Raw genomic sequence first — 25,157 nt, 5'->3', positions numbered from 1 at the left:
TGCATAACAGTGTGCACCGGCTTCCCCACGTAACCGGGCAAATCGCTCAGCGGAGACAGACACAGCCCCAGGAGAGGGGGGAGGGGTCTGAGAGACTCTTTCCTGTCACTATCCAAACAGCGATTTTTAAATCCTATTCTGTCCCTGGGGCAAACATCTGTGTTCAGAAGGGGCCCATTGCCCACAAGCATCGGGGTCACCCCTTGTTGTTACCCCGCCGCAGCGCAGCGCAGCCCTTCCATTTGCCCGAGCTTGAGCTGCTGGCCTCTCAGGTAACAGGTGGCAGGTTCCCCAGTCAGGCTCCAAGGGCAGCAGAGGATGACTTCATAGGGGTGGGGCTCTGCGAGGCTGTAGTCGAGGTGGCAGGCAACCTGAGCCAGGGAACAAGTGAACTTGTGAAGTCAAAGACAGGTGAGCTGAGCTGATAGGCAGCTTTTACACTCACCTGGGAAACAAGCACTAAACTCAGCTCCCTAAGAATCGACATTCTCCCAAGGAAGAGGGTTGTCACTGCTGAAAATGGAAACCAAAGAAGCCCCTGGGAAAGAAGGCATGGGAGCCAAGAGGAAGAATTTGACCTTCTTGAAGCACAGACTGTACATGGTGGAGAGAAGGAAGACAGACACTGTTGTTGAGAACAGTGTTTCTGTGGACCAGGGTAACTCTGGCACTTTGAGGAGGAGCCAATCTGACAGGACAGAATACAGCCAGAAGTTACAAGGTAACGGAAAAAAAATTATTTATTATTTGTATTGCAGCCCTATCACAAACCAGGACCCCATTCAAAAAGCTTAAAATCTAAGTGACCATTCCCTCCCCCCCCCCCCCCACTATGGTAACCATTCCTGGCTGGTTTTATATTTATAAATAATGCCACTTGCACAGGATTCCAAATGGGATTCATATGATGCCCAGCTTTTTAAAGCCTATGTACAAAATATACATGGAACTAAAATCCTACTCTACATGTTAGCCATATTATCGACCAGTTCTTCAGTATTTTGAAAATATGTCTCCGCATGAGCTGATAGTATTTTGTGGAATGGGATATACAGTGTCAAACTAATAGAGGTGGGAAGGGATATTTTTGTTTAAGTTAAAGCTTGATTAAATTTAAAAGAAAAATGTGCCTGTTCATCTCTTATCTAGATTGAATGTGTCTGAATTTCAAGTATATCAAATTACATGCCTTTAATAGTTATATGAACTATGTCATCAGAATACCTTTTATGGCAATAATCTTGTATCAGGGGAATAAAACAATAATGTGTTTTAATAAAATATGTATGGTTTTGGTGCATTTAATAAAGGAACAGCATTCCCTCAAACGGAAAATATAATGTACATAGCTACTGAGCTGTTGAAATGCAGTTAACAGGTCTGGTGATGACATTCCCTTTCAGTGACTAAAATGCTACCTATTCAGATGTAGTAAGAAGCATGAAGAGCTTTAGGTTAATTTTTCCTCTCTGCAATACTGACTTTAAGGAGAAATTCACTATTAGTTAATTTGCTGGTGCATAGTGAAAAACAAATCATACTTTGGAATTTGAGTTACTTACAGCTTAATATTTTGAGAAAACAGTAATACTAATATAATTATATCAGTAAAGTGGGAAAAATCTTACTTCATTGTTCTGCCAAAAGAGAAAAGGAACTTAACTATTAGCATATACCAGAATACATGATAGGTGATCTTTATTGAAGGTGCTGCTCCTTCCTTTCACACATATTAGGCTTGAGTCTCTTCTCACTTATATTACTGTAAATCAGGAGTGAGGAAGTCACAGAAGTCTATGGAGTTACAGCAGTGCAAAACAAACAAAGTGAGAGAAGATTAGGGCTACTGGGTTTCAGAACTATAGTCCTCTTCTAGTGAATTCAACGAGAAGTCCTTTGGCACCTTAGAGACTAACAAATTTATTTGGGCATAAGCTTTTGTGGGCTATAACCCACTTCATCAGCCCATGAAAGCTTATCCCCAAGGTGCCACAAGGACTCCTGGTTGTTTTTGCTGATACAGACTAACACGGCTACCCCTCTGAAACCTTCTAGTGAATTGTCATTCTTGATAGCAAAATGAACTGTAACCAATTTGGAAAGGGCCGTGCAAATTTATACTTAGCGGATCTTTAGCAGAGATAATTTAGGGTTTATTTGTGGGGAAGGAAATCTGCAGGGCTGGTCAAACTTGTTAATAAAAATAAGATCTACAGAAGCACTGATCTGACGGTTAACAGTGTCTTATCAAACATTCTCTGAACTAGTGTTTTTTTGGGTGGGGTGCAGGCAGGGTTTAAGAAATTTTAGTTTAAGTAAAAAATGCTAACTTGATAGATCTGGCCACATTCTCTGAATGGATAGAGAAAGGGAGGCAACCCTGCCCTTTCTACAATGTGCCTCAATCCCGTTGAGAAGGCCTCACACATGAAAGGTCTTGTCTACAATGGTATTTAAGTTAAGCCTGTTTATATTAGGAAAATTTGTGAGAGTTTTGGCTGTGCAACACCAGTTGAACCCCCTAATGTAGGTGCACTGTACTGGTGGAAAATAGGGCTCTCTAAAAATACCACCTCCACGAGGGGCATAGCTACCAGTGCTGGGAGCATGTGCACTGTCTATACTGGTACATTACAGCACTGAAACTTGCAGCGCTCAGGGGGGTGTTTTTTCACACCCCTGAGCAAGAAAGTTGCAGCACTGTAAAGTGCCAGTGTAGACAAGCCCTTAGACTGACCTAGCTTTGTCACGATATACCCTGTAGTGTAGACACAGGCTATGTCGATGGAAGGAGTTTTTCCATTGCTGAACGAAAACCATCTCTGAGTGATGGTAGCTATGTCAATAGAAGCTGCACATTCACTGGGGCTTGGCTACACTTAAAAGTTATATCATCCTATGTCCTGAGTTTCATAGTCAGGTTGACCTACCCCCAGCACAGACATGGCTAGATTGACCCAAGAATTCTCTCCACTTCTCGAAGAGGTGGATTAACTACAATTGATGTAGAAACTCCTTCTGTCAATGTAGGAAGCGTCTACACCAGGGGTCAGGAACCTTTCAGAAGTGGTGTGCCTAGTCTTCATTTATTCACTCTGATTTAAGGTTTCGCATGCCAGTAATACATTTTAACGTTTTTAGAAGGTCTCTCTCTCTATAAGTCTATAATATATAACTAAACTATTGTTATATGTAAAGTAAATAAGGTTTTTTAAATGTTTAAGAAGCTTCATTTAAAATTAAATTAAAATGCAGAGCACCCCGGACCGGTGGCCAGGACCCGGGCAGTGTGAGTGCCACTGAAAATCAGCTCGTGTGCTGCCTTTGGCACGTGTGCCATAGGTTGCCTACCCCTGGTCTACACTAAGGTGCTGCAGCAGCTGCACCCTTGCTGTGCTTCTATATCATAGACAGCCTAGATGATGAGAGCAGCTATAATCCATGCTATAATTGTGCTGTTGTCGTCCCAGCCCTTTCACAGGCACTAGAATTTACTTTTAAAAGGTTGTTAGGCACACAGAAAAATGGGTGCAATTTGTATGAATAGAATTACAGACATGAAAAATCCACAATTCTTAAGGATCTAGAGCCTCCCCATGGATTTCCATTAGATTTTGCCATTTTCTACAGAATCTAAACTTTCATCTAAAAAGAGTTACTAGATCTCTGGTTGCAAAGATAACCAGGGGCATTCAGTTAGCTTTGTGAATCGAGATATTGAAACAACAGGATTACAAGAGGTGTGAACTTCCCATTGTAAAGGCTTTTCACTTTAAAACTTAATCACTTAATTAGCAACACAGCTATGGAAATGTTAACTAATGATTATACCAGAAACATCCAGTTAATGCACTTATCTAGTGTGAGTGGTCATTCAACAACTTGATGTTTCATTCCTTTAAAAAATTCCTTTTGAGAAAGGCTGTACATTTTGCATGTCAAAGCATCATTTAATTATTAAATTTCACAATGCATTACAAATGTCAGTCAAGTCTCTCAGTATCTTTTGTAAGGTAGCTAGGTACTATTAGCCCCATTTTACATATGGGTAAACCTAGGCACCTACTGATTGATGTCACAGAGCACCTCAGTCAGTGGCAGAACCAAAATAAAAAGGAAGTTGGTTGGAATTCAGGAGATCTGTGTTTGTTTCCTGGATCTGCCACAGACTCCTTGGCTAAGGCCTTGTCTACACTACGAGAGTACTTCGATTTTAGTTAATTCGACTATGTGGAATCGATATTACAAAGTCGAACGTGTGTGTCCACACTAAGGCCTTGTCTACACTACGAGAGTACTTCGATTTTAGTTAATTCGACTATGTGGAATCGATATTACAAAGTCGAACGTGTGTGTCCACACTAAGGCCTTGTCTACACTACGAGAGTACTTCGATTTTAGTTAATTCGACTATGTGGAATCGATATTACAAAGTCGAACGTGTGTGTCCACACTAAGGACAGTAATTCGACTTTGTGAGACTTGGTGAGTCCACACTAACGGGGCAAGCGTCGATATTGGAAGCGGTGCACTATGGGCAGCTATCCCACAGTTCCCGCAGTCCCCACTGCCCACTGGAATTCTGGGTCGAGCCCCAAATGCCTTCTGGGTAAAAAAATGTGTCGAGGGTGCTTTTGGGCGCCTGTCGTCATCCATCCGTCACTCCCGCCCTCCCTCCCTCCCTCCCTGAAAGCGCCGGCGGGAAATCAGTTCGCGCACTTTTCTGATTACTGACAGCGCGGACGCCACAGCAGTGCGAACATGGATCCCGCTGCGACCATCGCTGCAGTTGTGGCAGTTCTCAACGCCTCGCAGCTTCTCATCCACCTGTACCAGAGGCAGCTGCAGATAAATCATGAGAGGAGGCTACGGCACCACCGTGACGGCATGAAGTCGGACACTAGCTCCGACCTCTCAGAGAACATGAGACCCAGCGCCCAGGACATCTCGCTGTCACTGGGTCTTGTGGATACTGTTGACCGGCGATTCTGGGCCCGTGAAACAAGCACGGAATGGTGGGACCGCATAGTGCTGCAGGTCTGGGATGAATCCCAGTGGCTGCGCAACTTTCGCATGCGGAAGGGGACTTTCCTCGAACTGTGTGAGTTGCTGTCCCCTGCCCTGAAGCGAAAGGACACCCGGATGCGGTCAGCCCTGACTGTCCAGAAGCGAGTTGCCATAGCCCTCTGGAAGCTCGCAACGCCAGACAGCTACCGGTCCGTCGCTAACCACTTTGGTGTGGGCAAGTCTACCGTGGGGGTTGCTGTCATGCAAGTAGCCAAGGCAATCATCAAGCTACTGCTATCTAAGGTAGTGACCCTGGGAAACGTGGAGCTCATCATAGATGGCTTTGCCGAGATGGGATTCCCAAACTGCGGTGGGGCTATAGATGGGACTCACATCCCTATCCTGGGACCGGACCACCAGGCCAGCCAGTACATCAACCGAAAGGGATACTTTTCCATGGTGCTGCAAGCACTGGTGGACCATCGGGGACGTTTTACTAATATCAACGTTGGATGGCCTGGCAAGGTTCATGACGCTCGGGTTTTCAGGAACTCTGGTCTGTTTAGACGGCTGCAGGAAGGTCTTTACTTCCCGGACCACAAAGTAACTGTTGGGGATGTGGAGATACCTACAGTCATCCTCGGGGACCCTGCATACCCGCTAATGCCCTGGCTCATGAAGCCCTACACTGGCGCACTGGACTCAGGGAAAGAACTATTCAACTACCGGCTCAGCAAGTGCAGAATGGTGGTGGAGTGTGCTTTTGGCCGTCTCAAGGGGAGATGGAGAAGCCTACTCACTCGCTGTGATCTCAGCGAGACCAATATCCCCATTGTGATAGCTGCTTGCTGTGTGCTCCACAATTTGTGTGAGAGCAAGGGGGAGACCTTTATGGCGGGGTGGGAGCTTGAGGCAAATAGCCTGGCTTCTGATTACGCCCAGCCAGACAGCCGGGCGATTAGAAGATCCCAGCGGGACGCGCTGTGCATCAGGGAGGCTTTGAAAGCCAGGTTCCTGACTGAGCAGGGTCTCCAGTGACTGTTTACTTTGTGGACACAGATGCTGGACCTGCCCCCGTTTCTTTACCCAGTTACTGTTGACTATCCTTCCAAGTTACATACCCCCTTCCCCACCTTCCCAACAAATAAAATCTGTTCCGTTTTGTTAATGAACAAGGTTCTCTTTCTTACTGTTTTCGCGGGAATGTTTTAAACCGGGGACGCAGACTGTGGCGGGGGGCGGGTTTAGTGTTCTGATGCAAATGATGCTTCTAAACTCCGGGAATGACAGGCTCCGCAGTGCTGGATTGGTTGTTTCAACGCAGCCTGCCAGCAGTCCTGGGCGGGACTGCGTGTATGTGTCGGCCAAGTGACTTTCTGGCAGGGGGCGGAGGGTAACAGACCCCCTGCTGCGTGGCTCTGTGATCCAGGATAAGGACCGCGGCAGAAGATCTCTAACTGCCCTCCCCCGCAAAAAAGTCACAGATCAACCCCCTCGCACCCCAGAACATGAAAACCGCCTCCCAGACTGACCAGGGTAACTGGTGACTGCACTGTGTATGTGTCCTGATGCTGGACCTGCCCCCGCCTCTGTAGCCTGCTACAGGTGACTGTCCTGTCCAAGTAACAAACCCCTTCCCCCCCTTCAGACAGAATCCCCTCTAAAAGTCACTCTCGGAAACAGTACTTAACAGAAACAGATGTTTTATTATGAACCGCACATGAAAAGGGGGGGGGAGGAAACTTGGACGTGGGCTAGTGTGAGATGGGTAGGAAAGGACTTTTCAAACTTTGTGGAATGAGAGCCTTCCAGTGCTGCAGCAGTGTGCAGGGGCCGACTGAAAGTTTTAACGGCCCTTGCCGCCCCTCCTTCTTTGTACTTTTGGTGAGGGGGGTGTGGGACTTGGTGGCGGGGGAGGGCGGTTAGAGATAGACAGCAGCAGGGCTCTGTCCTCCTGCCTCCGGTCTTGCAGAACATCCACTAGGCGCCGGAGCGTCTCCGTTTGCTCCCTCATTAGTCCAAGCAGGGTTTGAGTAGCCTGCTGGTCCTCCTGGCGCCACCTCTCCTCCCGTTCCATGACTGCTCTGTGCATTTGTGACAAGTTCTCCCTCCACTGTGTCGTCTGGGCTGCCTGCTCTCGTGAGCAGTCCATAAAACATGTCTTCACGCGTCCTCCTCTTCCTTCTCCTAATCTGCGCTAGCCTCTGGGAGTGTGATGCCAGGCTGGGTTGGGAGACAGTCGCAGATGTGTCTGTGGGAATGGGAGAAAGGGAGTGAATTCCTGAGACAGATAAATGAAGTTGCTAACAAAGAACATAGTCTTTCTCTGTGAACAACACCATGCACTGGACCTTTCACATGCGCACTCAGGACAAGGTCGAATTTTCGGCCCTCGCCTTCAGTGCCTGGGGTCTTGCAGTTGCGATCAGAGAAGCATTGCAGGACACCTCTACTTCTGTTGCAGGAAAGCATGGTAAGCCGTAGACTTGTGGCAGCTTGAAAATGTAATAGTAGCACTGGGCTCCTTTCGCACTGAATGCAAGGCCACTCTCTGCTGGCAGCAATCAGGGAAGCATGAGCTCTGCCCCTGTCCCACCACCTCGCGGCTGTCCCCGGGAAAGCTCCCTGTATGCTGCCCCTCTGCCGCCTCCACCGCGTGGCTGCAAAGCAGTCCCAATACTAACATTCCCCTCCCTAATTTAAAGCAGGGCGTCATGTGTGATATTACTCTCATGAGGATCTCGGAGGCCGAGAGGGGAAGGATGCTTCGGGAGACCATGCAGAGGCCAGGGCCGTATGCTGCCATGCTGTGCCATGCCATGATCCCGGACTACCTAATGGACTCATGGCGTGGGAACGTGTGTTACCATGGTGGACCGAACAAGATCGCCCTGCCGCGGAACCTGATGCGCATGCTTGAGCGGTACCTCCAGGAGAGCTATGCCGAGCTATCCCAGGAGGACTCTCTGTCCATTCCCGGGCACATTGACCGTCTTTTCCTTTAAGTGCAGCATAAGGGACTACAGAGTGGAGCGTCCTGTGGTGGCCTAATCATGAATATCCGGACATTATTTGATTTTCTATACATAGTTAGGACTAAATAGTTGACTAAGCCAAATAAATCATGAACACCAAATTGCTAATATAGTTAATATTCCTGTTTTGTTATAAATAAAAGTTTCTATGTTTAAATGAGTGAATGAAAAGCCCATTCTTAACAATATAAATATTCCAGTTATGTTAAAATTAAATGTTTAGATGTTTAAAGCACTCACTGCTTGATCCTTCCCCTCATTCGGTGTCCGGAGTAAGGGCTGTGGACGGTTGGTAGGGGATCTCGGTAAGGGTGATGAAGAGCTCCTGGCTGTCGGGGAAATCAGCGGTGCAAGCGCTGTCGACTGCCTCGTCCTCCTCATCTCCTTCCTCATCTTCCCCGTCAGCTAACATTTCCGACGAGGAACCGGCCGTGGACAATATCCCATCCTCGGAGTCCACGGTCACTGGTGGGGTAGTGGTGGCGGCCGCACCTAGGATGGAATGCAGTGCCTCGTAGAAACGTGATGTGTGGGGCTGGGATCCAGAGCGTTGGTTTCCCTCTTTGGTTTTTTGGTAGCCTTGTCTCAGCTCCTTGATTTTCACGCGGCACTGCGTTGCATCCCGGCTGTATCCTCTCTCTGCCATGGCTTTAGAGATCTTCTCGTAGATCTTTGCATTCCTTCTTTTGGAGCGCAGCTCTGAAAGCACGGACTCATCGCCCCACACAGCGATGAGATCCAAGACTTCCCGATCAGTCCATGCTGGGGCCCTCTTTCTATTAGATTGCACGGCCATCTCTGCTGGAGAGCTCTGCATCGTTGCCAGTGCTGCTGAGCTCTCCACGCTGTCCAAACAGAAAATGAGATTCAAACTGCCCAGACAGGAAAAGGAATTCAAATTTTCCCGGGGCTTTTCCTGTGTGGCTGGTCAGAGCAGCCGAGCTCGAAGTGCTGTCCAGAGCGTCAACAGAGTGGTGCACTGTGGGATAGCTCCCGGAGCTATTACCGTCGATTTCCATCCAAAGAGCTCTATGTCGAACTAAATAGCTTCGTGGTGTGGACGGGTGCAGGGTTAATTCGATGTAACGGCGCTAAATTCGATATAAACTTCTAGTGTAGACCAGGCCTAAGTCATTTCTCTATACCACAGTTCTCCCCCTGGTAAAGTGGGGGCAATACGTTACTACTGCACATGGATTTCATGAAGATAATTCATTAATGCTTGTGATTTATTTAGAAACATTGATGGGGATCTTATATGTGCTTAGATGCGTCTTAGGACTTCTGACTCCCAGTCCCTTGAAAATAATGTCAGTTGCTTTTGACTGAATAATTGAGGAAATTAATACTGTCCTTAAAAATCATATAAAAAGTAATGGTAAGTTTGTCAGTTTTTAAAACAAATTGTTGGTCTCCTTACTAGTAAGATTTGGTCTTTCCTATAAAACTTGGACCAACAGCAGTGAAAGTCATTGTTATCTATGTAAACATGTATGTATTGCATCATAGCTGGGCTTGGACTACTCTAAGGCCTCCATCCTGCAAACACTTTTGTACTTGAGTAACTCAAGTTCAGTGAGTGTAGTTACTCACATGCATAAGTGTCTGCAGGATCAGGGCGTAAGCGAAGCCAGGTCTACACTTAAAAATTAGATTGACCTAGCTATGTTGCTCAAGGCTGTGAAAAATTTTGCACCCTGTACAACACAGTTAGGTTGACCTAACTCCCTGTATAGGTGCTGTTAGGTCAATAGAAAAATTCTTCCATTGACCTAGATACCCCCTTTAAGAAAGATGGATTACCTCCATCAGCTACAGTGCTATAGCTGTGCTGCAGTTGTGTAAAAATAGGAGGAACACACAAAATATTTGTAGAGATTACTTATGTTACGTTTGTTTCTTTTAAAACCTAGCTATATAAGAGCTTGGCATATTATTGTCTGAGGGATTATGGAAAAAATGGGTTTCCAGAAAGTATCTGATTTAGGGATTTGCAGTATTTTACTTTAAGGTAATAAATATTTTTGAAAAATCTTCATGTTGGAAGTCTATCTAGTATTAATACCCTTGCTTTTGACTTGTCACTTTAGTGGTGTACTGATCAGCTGTACTGTCAAATTGTTTGCAGTATTCTTGGAGGGTAGCAGCACTATCCTTTGATGTTATAAGAAGTCAGAGAACAGCTCCTCCCCCAGCCTTTTTCTGAACAGCATGCCTCTTCTTCCTGTCAGCTGACTGCTTCTCCAACCCCCTGCTTCTGCATCTCCTCATTGAAAACCCACATATTTCTCCCCTAATTTCCTTATATGCTTTGGACTATATTTAGATTTTAAATATACATAGAGCTAATTTCTTATTGCACTGCAAAATTTGTTGCTCTTTGGAGCAGCTGGTTTCTTGATTGAATTAAAGTCCAATTAGGAGTAAAAGTTTGCATAGCTTACACTAGTGCAGAAGATATGCCTATATAAATATACCCATTGTCTTGAGATCATATAAGGCAACAAGTCCACTTGTCCTTCCAGGTTCAAATTTCTATTCAGTGGGCGTAGGTCTGCTTTTACTTGCCCCAGTGTAAATCTGGAGCAACTCTGCTGAAGTCATTGGAGTTTCACTGATGTATCCTCTTTGGGGAACCATTTTTGTGTTCTATGTTTGTACAGCACCTAACAGAAAGGGGTCCATGACTGAGGCTCCAAAGGGCTACTGAAATAGACATACTCTAAGGGAGTGAAGACTAAGACCCAGTGTTTTTAAAGTGTATAGGAATTCCATCTCCATACACATGGTCAGCCCCACAAATAAACGTTTTATTAATCAAAACTGTTAGATCTTGGTTCAGAGACACCTGACAATCCTTGCAGACGATCCATGCCAAAGCTTGACATGTGCATATCATTGGATGTAGCCCTTCCTCAGGTCTTCTGTTACCAACATTAACCAAGTAGCATAAGACTGATATAAATACACCAGCCCATGACATATTGGAAAGGTTTATTTGCAGGTAATAGCACTAACAGTCAAGGCATTCTTCTGTTACACAGCAATAAGCTTTCTCTTCCAGCACATTCCCATGGGGATCTCTCTAGTCTCCTGTCAGCACACAAAGAATTAACAGTCTAATGTCAAGGAACTGAAGAAAGGAATTTCATATAATATGTGGATTTTTTCTATACCTGATGCAAAACAAATAATGACAGAGTTTGTAATTAGGTAATTCAACCATCTTTGGTCCTGATGTTCTGAGAAATCTCATTGCCCTGGCAACTCATGCAAACTCAAATATACTATAATATTCCTCTTCTTGTGTTCTAAATACTGTATTTTTTCTTCTTCTTACGCACTGCTTACTTTCATAGCTTCTTCAGGCTGGGTGAAATTCCCCTGACTGCAGAGTGTCAGCATAAGGTTTATGCACCACTTAAGTGCCACTTGAGCCCAGGGCCGGCTCCAGGCACCAGCTGAGCAAGCTGGTGCTTGGGGCGGCAGATTGTTGGAGGCAGCATTCTGCCCAATCCTAGGGCGGCACGGCCGCTTTTTTTTTTGGTTCTTGTTCCACTCGGGCCGCCCTGTAGGGGGCGGCAGCGCGGAGAACCAGAGCGCCCTGCAGGGCAGTCCTCTTCCTTCCCTCCCTGCCAACCGGAGCGGAGCCCTCGCGGCAGGCGGCGGCGCAGCGGGAGGGGCCGCATGGCAGTGCCCCTGCTGTAGCCCTGGCCGCCCCCTTCTCTCTCTCTCTCCGCAGGTTTTTTTTTTGCTTTGCCATTCTGGCCGCCCGTTTTTTTTTTTTTTTTTTTTTTTTGCTTGGGGCGGCCAAAAAGCCAGAGCCGGCCCTGCTTGAGCCCTCAAAAATAGGCCATGTACTGACCCTTTGCAGAGAGGGCAATTTCACCCTCTAGGACCACTAGTTTTGTTTTACCATATTATACTCACTGACATATATCCCATCATCAACTCAATTCTCCAACTCTCCTCCAATGAGAATATTGGGTATGTACACAGGAAGTAAAGACAGGGCCCTTGGAGCAAATCCAGCGTCCAACTGGAGTACCTCATCTGGGAACTTAGGAAGAATCCTACTCCCAGGGCTGCCCGCTCTATGAAGTAGAAGGACTGGAGGATGGTGGATCTTCTGGCTCTGGCTTCTCCCAAAACAGGCCCCAACACTTCCTGCAAGTTGCTGTACAGTGAGGGAGCTATTGCAGAGGAGGGATCTATTGTGTATTGCACACAAGGTATATAGCTCCACAAATCCTACCCAGACTCTCCTATTGCACCTGTGGAGGTAAGTGCAGGGATTTGCCTCTTCATGATTATCTTTGAGGGATGTTTTTAGACTGCATATTCGCAAAAGGAACAAGTAAAACACAGGTAGCTCCTTTGACAATGTCAATACTTGGAGAATGTTATGCTCATATAACCTGACATCTCTAAGGACAAAGGGACTGTATTGTACAACAATGGCACTGAGCCGAAGCAATACTTCTTCTTTCTCCTCCCCCAGCCCTCACCAGACTTATACCACTGTTGATGCAGATGCCAGATGGAAAATAAAGTCTGCCTATATTTGAAGTATGTGTTTGCTATAGCTGCATTCCTCAAGCTTTCCCTCTTTCCCTTCTGACCATAGAATGCTATTAATATCCTCAAAGGGCTCACAGATTCATAGATTCTAGGACTGGAAGGGACCTCGAGAGGTCATCGAGTCCAGTCCCCTGCCCTCATGGCAGGATCAAATACTGTCTAGACCATCCCGGATAGACATTTATCTAACCTCCTCTTAAATATCTCCAGAGATGAAGATTCCACAACCTCCCTAGGCAGTTTATTCCAGTGTTTAACCACCCTGACAGTTAGGAACTTTTTCCTAATGTCCAACCTAAACCTCCCTTGCTGCAGTTTAAGCCCATTGCTTCTTGTTCTATCCTTAGAGGCTAAGGTGAACAAGTTTTCTCCCTCCTCCTATGACACCCTTTTAGATACCTGAAAACTGCTATCATGTCCCCTCTCAGTCTTCTCTTTTCCAAACTAAACAAACCCAATTCTTTCACCCTTCCTTAATAGGTCATGTTCTCAAGACCTTTAATCATTCTTGTTGCTCTTCTCTGGACCCTCTCCAATTTCTCCACATCTTTCTTGAAATGTGGTGCCCAGAACTGGACACAATACTCCAGTTGAGGCCTAACCAGCGCAGAGTAGAGTAGAAGAATGACTTCTCGTGTCTTGCTCACAACACACCTGTTAATACATCCCAGAATCATGTTTGCTTTTTTTGCAACAGCATCACACTGTTGACTCATATTTAGCTTGTGGTCAACTATAATCCCTAGATCCCTTTCTGCCGTACTCCTTCCTAGACAGTCTCTTCCCATTCTGTATGTGTGAAACTGATTGTTCCTTCCTAAGTGGAGCACTTTGCATTTGTCTTTGTTAAACTTCATCCTGTTTACCTCAGACCATTTCTCCAATTTGTCCAGATCATTTTGAATTATGACCCTGTCCTCCAAAGCAGTTGCAATCCCTCCCAGTTTGGTATCATCTGCAAACTTAATAAGCGTACTTTCTATGCCAATATCTAAGTCGTTAATGAAGGTATTGAACAGACCCGGTCCCAAAACAGACCCCTGCGGAACCCCACTTGTTATGCCTTTCCAGCAGGATTGGGAACCATTAATAACAACTCTCTGAGTACGGTTATCCAGCCAGTTATGCACCCACCTTATAGTAGCCCCGTCTAAATTGTATTTGCCTAGTTTATCGATAAGAATATCATGCGAGACCGTAACAAATGCCTTACTAAAGTCTAGGTATACCACATTCACAGCTTCTCCCTTATCCACAAGGCTCATTATCCTATCAAAGAAAGCTATCAGATTGGTTTGACACGATTTGTTCTTTACAAATCCATGCTGGCTATTCCCTATCACCTTACCACCTTCCAAGTCTTTGCAGATGATTTCCTTAATTACTTGCTCCATTATCTTCCCTGGCACAGAAGTTAAACTAACTGGTCTGTAGTTTCCTGGGTTGTTTTTATTTCCCTTTTTATAGATGGGCACTATATTTGCCCTTTTCCAGTCTTCTGGAATCTCTCCCGTCTCCCATGATTTTCCAAAGATAATAGCTAGAGGCTCAGATACCTCCTCTATTAGCTCCTTGAGTATTCTAGGATGCATTTCATCAGGCCCTGGTGACTTGCAGGCATCTAACTTTTCTAAGTGATTTTTAACTTGTACTTTTTTTATTTTATCTGCTAAACCTACCCCCTTTCCCATTAGCATTCACTAGGTTAGGCATTCCTTCAGACTTCTCAGTGAAGACCGAAACAAAGAAGTCATTAAGCATCTCTGCCATTTCCAAGTTTCCTGTTACTGTTTCTCCCTCTTCACTGAGCAATGGGCCTACCCTGTCTGTGGTCTTCCTCTTGCTTCTAATGTATTGATAAAAAGTCTTCTTGTTTCCCTTTATTCCCGTAGCTAATTTGAGCTCATTTTGTGCCTTTGCCTTTCTAATCTTGCCCCTGCATTCCTGTGTTGTTTGCCTATATTCATCCTTTGTAATCTGTCCTAGTTTCCATTTTTTATATGACTCCTTTTTATTTTTTAGATCATGCAAGATCTCATGGTTAAGCCAAGGTGGTCTTTTGCCACATTTTCTATCTTTCCTAACCAGCGGAATAGCTTGCTTTTGGGCCCTTAATAGTGTCCCTTTGAAAAACTGCCAACTCTCCTCAATTGTTTTTCCCCTCAGTCTTGATTCCCATGGGACCTTACCTATCAGCTCTCTGAGCTTACCAAAATCCGCCTTCCTGAAATCCATTGTCTCTATTTTGCTGTACTCCCTTCTACCCTTCCTTAGAATTTCAAACTCTATGATTTCATGATCATTTCACCCAAGCTGCCTTCTACTTTCAAATTCTCAATGAGTTCCTCCCTATTTGTTAAAATCAAGTCTAGAACAGCTTCCCCCCAGTAGCTTTTTCAACCTTCTGAAATAAAAAGTTGTCTGCAATGCAGTCCAAGAATTTATTGGATAGTCTGTGCCCCGCTGTGTTATTTTCCCAACATATATTTGGATAGTTGAAGTCCCCCATCACTACCAAATCTTGGGCTTTGGATGATTTTGTTAGTTGTTTAAAAAAAACCTTATCCACCTCTTCCACCTGGTTAGGTGGCCTGTAGTAAACTCCTAGCATGACATCACCCTTGTTTTTTTACCCCTTTTAGCCTAACCCAGAGACTCTCAACACTTCGGTCTCCTATGTCCATCTCCACCTCAGTCCAAGTGTGTACATTTTTAATATATAAGGCAACACCTCCTCCCTTTTCCCCCTGTCTATCCTTCCTGAGCAAGCTGTACCCATCCACACCAACATTCCAATCATGTGTATTATCCCACCAAGTTTCAGTGATGCCAACAATATCATAGTTGTATTTATTTATTAGCACTTCCAGTTCTTCCTGCTTATTACCCATACTTCTCGCATTTGTATATAGGCATCTAAGATACTGGTTCGATCTTGCCTCCCAGTTTTGCCCTGACCCTCCTTTCTCTCTGCCATTATAGCCCACACTCCCTCTTGTTTCCGACCCATCTCCCAGGTCTCCATGTTCCCCACTTACCTGTGGGCTTTGCTCACCTGTCCCCGTCGAACCTAGTTTAAAGCCCTCCTCACTAGGTTAGGGTCTTTCCCCTCCTCGAAAGGTGAACGCCATCTCTGCCTAGCAGTCCTTCCTCGAATAGCATGCCGTGGTCAAGGAAGCCAAAGCCCTCCTGGCGACACCATCTTCGCAGCCAGGCATTCACTTCCATGATGCATTTATCTCTGCCCAGGCCCCTACCTTTAACAGGAAGAATCAAAGAGAATACCACCTGCGCTCCAAACTCCTTCACCCGTACTCCCAGAGCCCTGTAGTCACTCTTGATCCGCTCAGTGTCACACCTCGCAGTATCATTTGTGCCCACATGGATGAGTAGCATGGGGTAGTAGTCAGAGGGCTGGATAATCCTCGACAATGCCTCCGTAACATTTCAGATACGGGCCCCCGGCAGGCAGCATACCTCCCGAGATGAACTGTCAGGGCGACAGATGGGCGCCTCCGTCCCCCTCAGCAGAGAGTCTCCGACCACCACTACCCTAAGTTTCCTATTCGCAGTGGTGGCAGCAGACCTCCCAGCCTTAGGGGTACGAGGCTTCTCCTCCTTTATTGTAGGGGGTGATTCCTTCTCTCCTGTATCAAGAAGAGCATAACGGTTACCTATTACCACCGCGGGAGGGGTCGGAGCAGGGGTGAAGCACTGCCTGCTGCCAGAAGTAACCAGCTGCCAGTGTCCACCCTGAGCCATCTCCTCCTCCACCAGTGGTGTATCAGCAGTCCTGTGTACTGGGACAGCTACCTCAGTTGTCTCCACATGGACACTGTCCAGGAATTGCTCGTGGATTCGGATGCTCCTCAACCTAGCCACCTACTCCTGTAGCTCTCCCACCTGCTGCCTGAGAGATTCCACCAGCAGGCACCTTTCACATTGGATGGTCCCCCCAGCCTGGATATCAGTAAGTGGAAATTGCAAGTTACAGTCTCTGCAAAACCACACCAGGATCTGGGTAGAAGCATCCATGCTCAGGCGCTCTGTCTGGCTACAGGCGCAGGTGGAGGAGACAGAAGCAGTGCTGGCACAGGTGTTGCGGGTCTTCCTAACCATCGTAAGCCTCCCTCTGTCAAACTCCCTCTCAAACTCCCCTGTCTGCAGCCCCCTGTCCACTGAAAGGGTTGTTTAAGCAAGAAGTTTTGAATGTAGTTGGTTTATAGGTTTTAAGGGGAATAAAGGGAAAACAGAACTGGCAAGGGACCCTCGCTCCCTTCCCAACTCCCTGTTAGCAGCCCCTGGTCGCAAAAGCTCCCTGGTCACTTGTGCACTGCTTTATAAAGCCCTGGCCTGTATGAATGCCCCGCCCACTGATTAAGGCTCAGCCAATTACCAGAGGCTTCTAGCTTTCAGACCTTCCTTTGAAGCTCACAGCTTCCAACTGCCAGCCACAGCACACAGTCCTTCAAACAAACAAACAAACAGACTGACAAACACAAGCTCAGCACACAGCAAGTAACCCCCAAACACAAACACACACACACACACACACACTACAGAGAGTCACTTACCCCAAGGGTGCTGTATTGCTCCTCCTTCACCTGGAGAACTCCCTTGCAAAACTCCCTGTTAGCTCAAAAGCAATCAGCTGAACATAAAACCACAAGTTCTGCTATAATCATTGATTCAGTAGCTCCCTTTTGTATTGTATAGAGACAGGCACATCCAAAGTGAAAAAGTAAATATATTTAGCAAAAATGTAAAGTTATATTACAAAAATACAAAGAAAACAAGATTTACTGAAACTTCTCCTAGCTATTTCTTTGTGTTGAGGTTGAGTGTAGTTATTTCCTGGTACCTATATTATGTACCATATATTAAGACTAATAAGTGAGTACTGACAATACAAGGATTGAATTTGATCAAGCAATTTGAATGACAAACCAAAATAATAACTCAAGGGTTACATCTGGAAGCCCAAAATGGGATGCAATAGTTTTATTTTGTTCATTAAAAAAAAAAAATTGTTGTGTAAGATTAGAATGTTTCTCTTCAATAAGTCTGTTAGAAATGTGAATGTAAACAATGTCCTATTAATCCTGATAGCCAGACAGAGTGATACTAGCGAGATTTTCCATGTTGTCTGGTGCTTTATTCACAAGGTAGATAAATTATTTTCACATGCCACCTCAATGGAAATGTTGATTTTTGTGCAGAGATCACTACACATAGAACTTAAATGGATTCAATTCTGCAGTATTTTCAGTGGTTCACTCTGAAGTTTTAAATATAGTTACAAATCAAGATTTCTATAAAAAAAAATGAATGCACTATTGCATAGAAGGAGCAGACGGAAAGCTCTGGCCCTATGTTTTTAGCTGGGAAATGAGAAGTAATTGGAAGGAAGCCATGAAAAGGTACAAATGACCCCTTTGTTCTCCCTTTTACCGGTGTGGGCCAATTGCTAGGTATAGCAACAGCCTGTTCATTTATTCCACTTTGCAGCATCTATGATGAATGGGTATTATAAGTGGATGCAGCTCCACTGAAATCAGTAAAATTGCACCTGCTCACATCAGGGCTGAATTTGGCCTAAAAATCTGGATCAATTGGGCCTGGAGAGGAGAAACCTCCTTTGCCTAGTTTGCCATTTTGATGGCAGTGTTTCAACCTGAAGAAGAAAACATTCACCCCTCCTGATCACCCCTCTTCTATTTGCACATCAAGGCTGAGAAGCTCAATGGTGGAAATAATGATTGCCCAAGAGGAGAAAAAAAAACTTTAAGCAGAAAAGTGCCTAACTGAATAGGTCTACAAATTTATTCAGCCTCACCCTTTGTGTTTGCCTCAATTTTGATATTTTCAAAGAAATGCTCTGATAAAAAAAAAAACCATGGCCACACAGGCTTACTAGTAAGTGTGTCATATAATGAGGGTAAGATTAGCAAAACAACTGCCATTTTTGAAGATCCAGGGTCAGCACTCAGCATAATTATAGAAGATGATGATAACATGTCGGATCAATAACAATTTATGACCCGTGATAATGAACAACTCAGAATATTCCATCTTGCAAGCTTGTTGGTTCTCTCACAAACATTATCCCAAGTATCAGAGACATAGTTCTTCATTGTCTTATGCAGGCATTGCTGGATGTTTATGACTCTTCTCCTGCTAAACAGTTCATTCATAAACTACAGAATGTTAAATACTGGTTATCACCTTGCAAAAATAAAAGATACATCTTGTTATTGGCTCGTTAGACAATAAGGTGTACACAAGATGTTGACACAAATAGCATAAGAGTATGGGCCCAATAGAGGGCTCCAGTGTATTGCCACTCAGCTGTAAGTCTCTCTGCTGTCAAACTGTTATATGAGTATTGCACTGATACTCAGTAATGGTATGTCCATTTTTTTCTGGTTCTATACACCATCTTGTGGCTAGCAGTATCTTAAACACCCTCCAAAGTCTCTCTTCGTATTAAGTGTTTTTTCCTGTGAAAAAGAGGTAGATCTGTGCCTACAGATAAAATACACAACCTGTCTACACAGCTCACACAATATATCTGCCAGATTGGCAAACCAAATGCCTTACGAACCTCTGAAAGGAAGGAACCTCATTACAGACAAATTCTCTTTCTTCTCTACCTGTAACACATATATATGACTCATCAATATCAAAGGAACATTTCCAAATGTCTGGGATAAAAATAGGTATTTTAGGTTTATTATAAGGGAAAATAGTCATGAGTGGCCACATCCCCATATCTCCTGCCCTTTGGATCCTTTGTTACTGGATATCACAGCTGACCTCATTCTCCTAGAATTTCTCAGCAATGTCCAAAGGAACCTATTCAGATAGAATTACAGATTTCATCATCATCATGGACAGATGAATTCGTAGCACAACTTCCTGTATCCCTGAGCCAGAATCTTTTTTAACAGGGCAAAGGTTATTTCAGTGAGGCTCAGTTAAACGCAATCTTCATCTTACATAAGAAGTGACATTTTTCCTGCCCCAAAGAGTTAATCTAGGGCCAAGATTTTATTTCTAAAGGAGTCAAATGCGCAAATGCTAATAATTTTAAATGGGAGATATGTATCTAAGTCGTTCAGCTCTTTCAAAAGTCCCAGCCTAAATTTAAAATAGTAACCTGCCCCAGATGACCACAGCCTTATCCCATAACTGCCACTGGCAGTTATTTCTTCCACCAAAGCAACTGCTACTGGGTACTCAGAGACCGGTTATTTGGACTAAATGGACCACTAGCCTGATCCTGTATAGTAATTCCTATGTAGCTACTCTGCTGAATATACTTCTCCCCTCATTGCCCATGTGGCTGGGGGAGTCTTCAGTGGACACTAGCATTGTTTCTGACCCCATATTCTCCCCCTGCACTAACACAGAGCAAACCCTGGAAGGAGCTATGCACAGTATTCCCACAGTATCAGAGGGGTAGCCGTGTTAGTCTGGATCCACAAAAACAACGAGGAGTCCGGTGGCACCTTAAAGACTAACAGATTTATTTGGGCATACGTTTTCGTGGGTAAACCCCCCCACTTCTTCAGATGCATGGAGTGAAAATTACAGATACAGGCATAAATATATATAAGGTAACTCCCTTCTCTTCATGTGCCAGTATATATATTTATGCCTGTATCTGTAAATTTCACTCCATGCATCTGAAGAAGTGGGGGGTTTTACCCACGAAAGCTTATGCCCAAATAAATCTGTTAGTCTTTAAGGTGCCACAGGATTCCCACAGTGAAGCTCCCCATTCCAGGACAATGAAATGACATGAGTCTGCTGCTTGTTTAGCCTTCTTTGCTTCAGCCAACGAGGCAGGGTTTATCCTTGTCTGAGATACACCAAGCATCTGAAACCAAGCATCTTCGATGACTCTGAATAGACTAAACATGTATCAGTGACTCAAACCAGAGGCATGACAGTGGGAATAAAGGTTCTCACACTACAGTTCTCACAAGTGTTCTGTAATAAATTTTAACAGAAAAGATGGCCCCACAAGCTGGGTCCTTGTCACCCGTCACTTCACTGCAGGAGAAGGAAGAGCAGCTGACCAGGCGAATGATGGCCAAGAGAGTAAAAATCATTGCAGAACTGGTGCAGACAGAGAGAGACTACCTCAATGACCTGGAGCTGTGCATCAGGGAAGTGGTTCAGCCCTTGAGAAACAAGCAGGTAAGAAAGCGTTGGGTTTATTTGTTTTGTTTTTTAGAGGAAAGGCTGATTTGACACAGATCTGTATTTACCACTGCTCGGTCTACAATCAACAATAAACACAAATGTCTGCCAAGGGATATGCAGGAATGGCATGGTGCCAGGTACAATTCTAGGCATGACTTTTTTGAGGGGGTGGGGCTTGCGGCAGGGAGGGCAAGCAGGAATACTTTAAATGCTCAAGGCTTTCAGGGTGAAGTTCATTTCACCTGCATAAAGCTGGAATAAATGGGGCAGAAACAGGACTGCAGCTCAGACCTCCTCACCCTGAACCCCATGCCCATTATTCCAGGCTATGAACTAGAATAGCAGCCGCAACTCCTCCATGCTGCTTGAGCAGCCTGCTGTGTAATCACAGATTACACATCCCCTCCCCTGGCTTTCTCCCATCACCATGGAAGCTCCATTATACAAATTTCCCCAGTAAGGGGCTTGAATGTTATGGTCCTTCACACCGTGGTGAATTTCACCCTTGAAGACAGCTTTTATTCAAACAAACTCATCCTGGTTGCTTGAACAGCTGTTGTGGGAAAATGCTAGGCAAGGCAACCCAGTGAGTCCTGAGGTATTTGCATTTTAGATAGTGAAGCTACATGTAAGCAGGATGACAGGTTTCAGAGTAGCAGCCGTGTTAGTCTGTATCCGCAAAAAGAACAGGAGTACTTGTGGCACCTTAGAGACTAACAAATTTATTAGAGCATAAGCTTTCGTGGGCTACAACCCACTTCTTCGGATGCATATAGAGTGAAACATATATTGAGGAGATATATATACACACACATACAGAGAGCATGAACAGGTGGGAGTTGTCTTACCAACTCTGAGAGGCCAATTAAGTAAGAGAAAAAAAACTTTTGAAGTGATAATCAAGATAGCTCAGTACAGACAGTTTGATAAGAAGCAAGTGTGAAAATACTTACAAGGGGAGATAGATTCAATGTTTGTAATGGCTCAGCCATTCCCAGTCTTTATTTAATCCTGAGTTGATTGTGTCTAGTTTGCATATCAATTCCAGCTCAGCAGTCTCTCCTTGGAGTCTGTTTTTGAAGTTTTTCTGTTTTAAGATAGCCACCCGCAGGTCACGAAAGCTTATGCTCTAATAAATTTGTTAGTCTCTAAGATGTAAGCAGGATGGATCAGATTACAGCTTTCCTGCAGGTCTTGCAGTTCAGATTATACCCATTCTTCTCTTCCACAGAAACTTCAAACTTGCTTGGCTGCTATTCAGAGAGAGCACATTTTCCCCCAAAACCTTTGCAGTTTTGGGCAAACTGTGTGCTGGAGTACCAGCATTCCCTGCAGGCAGGAGCACTCATATGCTGGGTGTGCAACAGGTTCTGGCAGACAAATTTCACAGCCTACCAGGCCAGGCAGCTGGTATATGCTACTAGCACAGCTCAGAATCCACACTAGGTCATTAACCAATTATCTGAACTGTGTATATATGATTCCATATGAAACAGTTTGGCTGCTTAAGTTGGGCCAAACTATTTTTCAACTGCCTTGACTCCACCTCTCCTGGAATCCTACCTATTTTAGGCATGGCAAAGTACATTAGAGGGTTGTGATTTGTGAAACACTCTAACATGTTGCTCTAGAACAGCCTGATGTGGACCCTGCTGGTGTGCTCTATAAGGTAAGGTACTGCGCCAGTAGGGCCTGTAGCACACACATTAGAAGAGTGTGATTTGTAAAGTGCTCTTATGTGCTTTGCTGGCACCATGTAGACAAGCCCTTAGAGACCCTGGCACCTGCTGGTGTTACTGAGAGGACAACATGACTCCTTGTCTCTCTTCCTCTCCTCACTAGCTGCACTCATCAATTACAGTCTTGCCAATGTTGATGTGAGAGCTTTCTCCTCTGCAGCTCCTGGCATTTGGAACCACCTTATGTATCCATTTGCTGCTCTTCATACTGAAAACATTTTCTCCATTGTCTGCTACTTTTAGCAGTTAGGCACATATACCAATTTGGGCCTTTGTCATTATGTGCCCGTGTATTTCTGAATACCACATACACATTGCATTAGGTAAGATTTCAGAGATCCACTGTTAAAAGACAAAAGCTTATAAAAATAAGATCACAACCCTACATTTTTAATTTAATATAATCTGCATTTTTTTAAAGCAGGCTTTAAGAATGTCATATGCTTTTAAGATTATTTTTGGAGGTGAATAACCACATTTGAAAGCTTGTTTTTTATTTATTTGAGGGCAGACTGCTTCAACAGGGAAAAAATAGTGTCTAGAAAATTGAGCTATAGATGAATTTTTCACATTTCCTAATGGATCAAAAATGTTGTTAATCTCTATAATCAGAAATTAACTACACAAGCAATTAAAACATGATGTTGATTCTGTTACTGTAACATGCAATTTGATTCTCCTGGACTCCTTCTGTAAGCTGCTGTGTAAACACACAGTTCTATTACTAATGGATAGGCATGTTCAGAAGAACCAGCATATCTGCCAAAATCAACACTGCCTTTAGTTTTCTGCCTTTCCACATACTGGGTAACTCTAATTGTTCCATAACCTTAATCACTGTCCCTCTGTCCATGGAAGCAAGTTGCCAGTATGAAAAGTATATTTTCAATTTTTTTTTTTTCCTATTTCAAAATAAGCAGTGAGATAATTTTGCCCTATGTATTAAGATTTCCTGCTAGTGTAAGTTGAAGTCAATGAAGTTGTGCCAGTTTGCATCAGCAGAGGGTCTGGCCCACAGATTATGTTAATGACTAAACATAAATCTACATATGCAGTATTGTTGTAGCTATGTTGGTCCCAGGATATTAGAGACAAGGTGGGTGAGGTAATTTTTTATTGGACCAACTTCTGTTGGTGAGAGGGACACGCTTTCAGGTTAGGAAGAGCTCTTGGGCCAGAAGTTGGTCCAATAAAAAGTATTACCACACCCACCTTGTCTCTTTAATAACCATAAATATTCTAGCCAAAATACACTGCCTTGATTTTACTCCTATCACCTCACATAAAATGGCCTCTTCTAGTCCAGAAAGGCTATTTGCCTGATATTTGGCACCTATGTAAACAAACAACCAGGGCTCAGTTTATGTAGTCTTTATGGGTAACATGATAAAGGGATCAGATTCTCTCATAATTGTCACTTTCAGTTGTACTGTCTTTTTTTCTCTATGATGAAATAAGTAAACATTTAAGCCAGCTACAGCTCTTCCTTTAGCTAGCTAATAATATTTACTTCTCTCCAAGACACACATATTCCCTTTAGGAATTGTTCAGAATAAGTTTAAATACACTTGATAAAGTGCCCCTTGTTAACTGCTTTAGCCCAGCTGTATTAATTAAAACACTGCACATGTGTCCTTGAAACTGCAGCAAGGATGTTTACATAGGCTTTTGCAAAAGTGGCATGTCTTGGAGTTTTGAACACTTGAGAGGCTAAACAGGAAAAAACCTGTACTATTCAGTGTCCCTCCTTCTGCTTCTATCAGTTGTTGCTCAATATTTGTGTTCCATCAGATTGTTAGGTTTGACGTGGATGGCTTGTTTAGCAACATTGAATCAGTCCATCAAATATCAGCCAAACTGCTGTCATTGTTGGAAGAAGCCACAGAAGACGTGGACCCACCCATGCAAGTAATTGGTATGTTTACTGTCTTTTTGAGTCCTACAAAATGGTATGAAGGGATACTATAAGAACATTTGTCCATCCCATACCCCCACCAACCTTTGTTCTAAGCTAGTGTCACTCCCATTGGGAGCAGGCCCTTACTAAATCCCCATAATGATTCATAAAAATAAAAAATGTACAGCCTATCTAGTGATGTATTGCATTCATACAGTGTAGCCCTTACTCCATCCTTACTTGATTTCAGTGGGGGAGTAAAAACTGTAAAAGGGAGTCCTGACTAGGATGCCACAGGTACTAACTGCAGGGTCACCCCACCCCACCTTTGGCATTTCCTACTTAGATAATTAGGCAAACTTTCATATTGTACTGTGATAGTAAAGAATTTAAACAAATGATTAGAAAAATAAAAATATCAAAACATCGTTGTACTGATGTTTACTTACAATATATTATTCAGCCAAGAATTATTCGCATTTGAGCATGGCGAATAGACAAATGGTTCTCAAACTTTTTTTTTCGTGGACCACTTGAAAATTGCTGAGGGTCTCGGTGGACCACTTAATGATCTTTCCAAATGTTGTTTGTACCGTTAGCTAACTATTGTAAAGCTCTTTGGATAAAAGTGCTATATAAAAAAAACTTAATAATAATTAATGGGTTTTTTTGTTCTACAAATAAAAG

General features: G+C 44.1%; 1 protein-coding gene across 1 annotated transcript in view; it reads left to right on the top strand.

The window, feature by feature from the left end:
- Window positions 1-519: 519 nt before the first annotated feature.
- Window positions 520-25,157, top strand: part of ARHGEF38 (Rho guanine nucleotide exchange factor 38) — a 60,691-nt gene continuing 36,053 nt past the window's right edge. The window contains exons 1-3 of the mRNA XM_065405625.1: window positions 520-721; window positions 20,638-20,828; window positions 24,365-24,488. Of these exons, the coding sequence (XP_065261697.1) occupies window positions 520-721; window positions 20,638-20,828; window positions 24,365-24,488 (517 nt within the window). The remainder of the gene's footprint in view (window positions 722-20,637; window positions 20,829-24,364; window positions 24,489-25,157) is intronic.

Source organism: Emys orbicularis, chromosome 5 (genome assembly GCF_028017835.1).
Source record: "Emys orbicularis isolate rEmyOrb1 chromosome 5, rEmyOrb1.hap1, whole genome shotgun sequence".
Classification (NCBI taxonomy): domain Eukaryota; kingdom Metazoa; phylum Chordata; order Testudines; family Emydidae; genus Emys; species Emys orbicularis.
Note: the sequence above shows the minus strand (reverse complement) of the source record. Positions and strands in the feature narration are given on the sequence as shown.